Source organism: Cyprinodon variegatus, unplaced genomic scaffold (assembly GCF_000732505.1).
Source record: "Cyprinodon variegatus isolate N-32 unplaced genomic scaffold, C_variegatus-1.0 Scaffold140, whole genome shotgun sequence".
In the NCBI taxonomy this organism is placed as follows: domain Eukaryota; kingdom Metazoa; phylum Chordata; class Actinopteri; order Cyprinodontiformes; family Cyprinodontidae; genus Cyprinodon; species Cyprinodon variegatus.
In genome coordinates, this window is record NW_015150593.1 from 1,333,394 (window position 1) to 1,336,894 (window position 3,501).

General features: G+C 40.1%; 1 protein-coding gene across 1 annotated transcript in view; it reads left to right on the forward strand.

Moving 5' to 3' along the window:
• The window catches only part of elk3 (ELK3, ETS-domain protein (SRF accessory protein 2)), an 11,384-nt gene extending 8,249 nt beyond the window's left edge, over positions 1 to 3,135 (forward strand). Inside the window, exons 4-5 of the mRNA XM_015376745.1 lie at positions 1,742 to 1,864; positions 2,552 to 3,135. Coding sequence (XP_015232231.1) covers positions 1,742 to 1,864; positions 2,552 to 2,650 — 222 coding nt within the window. The 3' untranslated portion in view covers positions 2,651 to 3,135. The remainder of the gene's footprint in view (positions 1 to 1,741; positions 1,865 to 2,551) is intronic.
• The last annotated feature ends 366 nt before the right edge of the window (positions 3,136 to 3,501 follow it).

Consider the following 3,501-nt stretch of genomic DNA (forward strand, 5'->3'; position numbering starts at 1 on the left):
GCAGGAAGGATTGAAAAGCATGTTAACACGGTAATGTAGGCTTGAGTTCATTATCTGACGCATGCATATACCGTACACACCAGGAACCTGGAAACTTAAAAAATACTGAATTACAAAAAACATGTTTCATTATTATACAAAAATGAATATTAGGAACTATATTTATCAAACATTATACTGGGCAAGTAAAAATTGTTTCTGGGCAAATGAAATGTGAAAGTCAAGTGGTAAAAAATCCTTAACGTCAACCCCTGAGTTCCAGCAATGATCAGAATGTAGACGGTGTAGTAGAAAATGAAAACCAGTTTATGCTTCAAAAGGCATTGGTATGGAAAGGTTCAGTGCAGTGCAAAATAAATAAATATGGTGGAAAATGCATTAGAAACACTGTTGTGTTCTATTTCAAGGGATTATGAAAAAAAATCTGCCAGGTTGGTAGTGCAGATATGATGATTTCCAAGTGTGATGCAGTCTTGGTTTGAGTTTCAACAGCGAACAGGACCATGGTGGGGGTGTGAGGGGATGTATGCATTTATCGGTTACAAAAACGGGTTCCGATCCCCGAGAACATCTTCAATGTCTCCATCATCCCAAACTTTTTTTTTCACAAGTATTATACTAACTCTGCTTAAAAAATGAAAAAGATATTCAACTATTTTGTAAGTTAAATCAAATATTTACCTGGTAGGTTAAATATAACTTATTAGGTGCATATATATATATAATTCAGCAAAATATTAAGATTTGTTTCTTTTATTAAATTAATGCATTTATCATTTATTTCTTTATTAAAAAGGGGTGACGATAATGAATAATAAACTCTGACCAAGTTGACAGAGATCCTGATAGAGGCCAGCTGAGTCCAATGTTTTTCCAAAGAGGAGATTTATAAAACCTTTCATTTAAGGAATATTTCTCCCTTTTTTTTTTCATTTTTACAAAGAAACGTCTTAAAGAAAAAAAAAGTAAAGTACCTTTTCAGCTGCAGGTCTATTTATGCATCAAATATTAGTCATATGTTCACCTAAAGTGTCACTCAGCTCACAGATTGATTGAACCACATTAGATCAATTACTCGCTGATCTTCATCTTTGCCGTTTGTTTAGTTTAAGTTGGAACTTTTTTGACATTATGCCCCCCACCCCCCCCAGACTCCCTTAAGCTTCAGCTAATATTTGAGCGTCCATTTTAACTAGCATGTTTACCTCGGAGCCGTTTTTAACAGATCGTCCGCATCAGAGGATGGTTCTGCTGCACATTAAAGGTATTAATAGCTCTTCCCACATCGGCTGTTTATGGCTGCAGAAAATCTGAGGGAAAACAAGCAGTTTGCTGGATTCTTCAGCAAGTCCAGGCTGTAAAGGGGGGGTGGGGGGTGTCCCTAAGTGATGCCATATGCTCCAATAATTCCATTAATAATGGGAGCAGCAGCTCCGACTCACGTCGCTGAGGTGACACAGGAGAAAGTGTGCGGGGGAGGGGCAATAGATGTAGAAATTGATTTCATATGTTTTCTCTCTTAAGCATTCCCCCCCCCCATCCCACCCCCTATATTCAGGAGAAACCACAGACTTCCTTCCTGCTCCCTGGGTTTGTTTTTCCAAATGCCAAAGCGCATCCATTTACCGTTTCTGCATGTTTCACATTATCAGAACCCCTCAGAGCAACGTTTTCCAAACCCAGGCAGGTTTTATTTACTGGTTTTTCCTCTAATATTTGCTTTCGATCTGTCGTTTCACAGACTCCATCCGGTTTGCTGCTGGCTCACAGTCCGCTGCTGTCAGGGATCCACTTCTGGAGCAGCCTGAGCCCCGTCGCCCCTCTCAGCCCCGCCCGGCTGCAGGGCCACGGCTCCCTCTTCCAGGTGAGATGCACCGCAGATAGCGCAGGACGAGGCTCCCAAAAAAGAACAGGGGGTGTTCACAGAAGGTTATTGTTTAGCTGTAAGTTCTCAAAAAAGCAGAGGAGGAAGTGGCATACTAGAACACATGCTTCTGCAAAACGCTCACTCTTCCAAATGGTTTGGTTCGAAGGTCTTCCCCTTAAAGGGAGCTTATTAAAATCATCTCCAGCATGGTGGGATTTTTTTTTGTTTTGTTTTGTTATTTGCAAAGGAGCAGAAACCAACGGTGAAGAAACAAGTTCAGACTTTGTAAGCTGGTCCTGCAGAGGTGTCCTGTTTCAGAGGGAGAGGAAATCCTGTGAATACTTCCTGTTTGAGCCCAGGGGAGCCTGGCTGAACAGGGTGGACTGGTTTGAGAGCTGCTCCTCATTTATTAAACACACACAGCGAAGATACTACCTCTGCAGGCACTCACACAGTAAGGCAACACATAGGATACCGTTTGGCACAAATAAAACAGAGGCTTCGTTCTGGGGTGGAGTTTAAGGTTATATAGACGAGAAGGAAGGAAGAGACACAATGAATTAAAAATTAAAGCGGAACAAAAAAAAAAAAGAAAACAGGAAAGCAGAGCAGTGACAATGCTACAGTTCCTTACCGGAAAGCAGCCACCCGCTAACTCTCAGCCCCTCTCTCTTCCCTCCACAGTTCCCCAGCCTAATCAACGGACACATGCCTGTCCCCCTCCCAAACCTGGAAGGAACACCCTCCTCCCTGCTCCTGTCCCCCGCCACCCACAAATCCTGATCCAGGGTCTGCAGAAACCTCCAAAATTCACCGCTTAAAAGGTTCTCAATCATCGTCGTCTGTGGCCCGAGTTCAAATTCTGCTTGAAAGAATAAAAAGACGTGACCTTACTCCTCCTTTTTGCACTTAAGCTGCTCCAGATTCTACTTGTTGAAAGCACTTGGTAAAAGCCATACAGCGCGATGTCGTTTTATACACGGACAGGCTCTGTCTCTGCAGAAATGAGCTGTTTTTTGTTTTAATCCTGTACAAATATTGGTTTTCCTCTTTACAGCGTGAAACTGCTGGTTTCACTAATGTGGTGATGTAATTATGCACTATGCTTTCCGGATAGTACCAGCTGTGCCTTATCGTCCCCCTTATTTGCTTTATTACTAAATCATTTTAATGAAGACGAGATTTCTAATCAATAAAACCTTTTTTTGTAACAGTTATTTACTTTTTTATACTGGACTTGGCATACAGTTATGCATTCTGTATATGTTTTGTATTGTTAAAAAATAAAAAAAAGTAATTTCAAATAAATGAAATGTGACGTTTTTTGTTGTTTTTTTTTTTAAAACGGGGCCATGCAAAAAGCATTTATTCTAAAGTTGTCTTTCCAACTTTCAACTCTGACCAACTTTTCTACTGCTACCTACTAATTTCGATGCTGTATGCATGGAAATTTTATTTTGTATCAGAATCAGAATCAGGTTTATAGCCATTGTTAGTGAAGGAGTTCACAAACTAGAAATTTTTTATGGTACAATCGTGCAACATGAAACACATAATATGGAATAGGTAAATAAAATTATAAAAATATCTAAAACACTGTGGGTATAAGGCATGCAATAAAATAGACTAATATA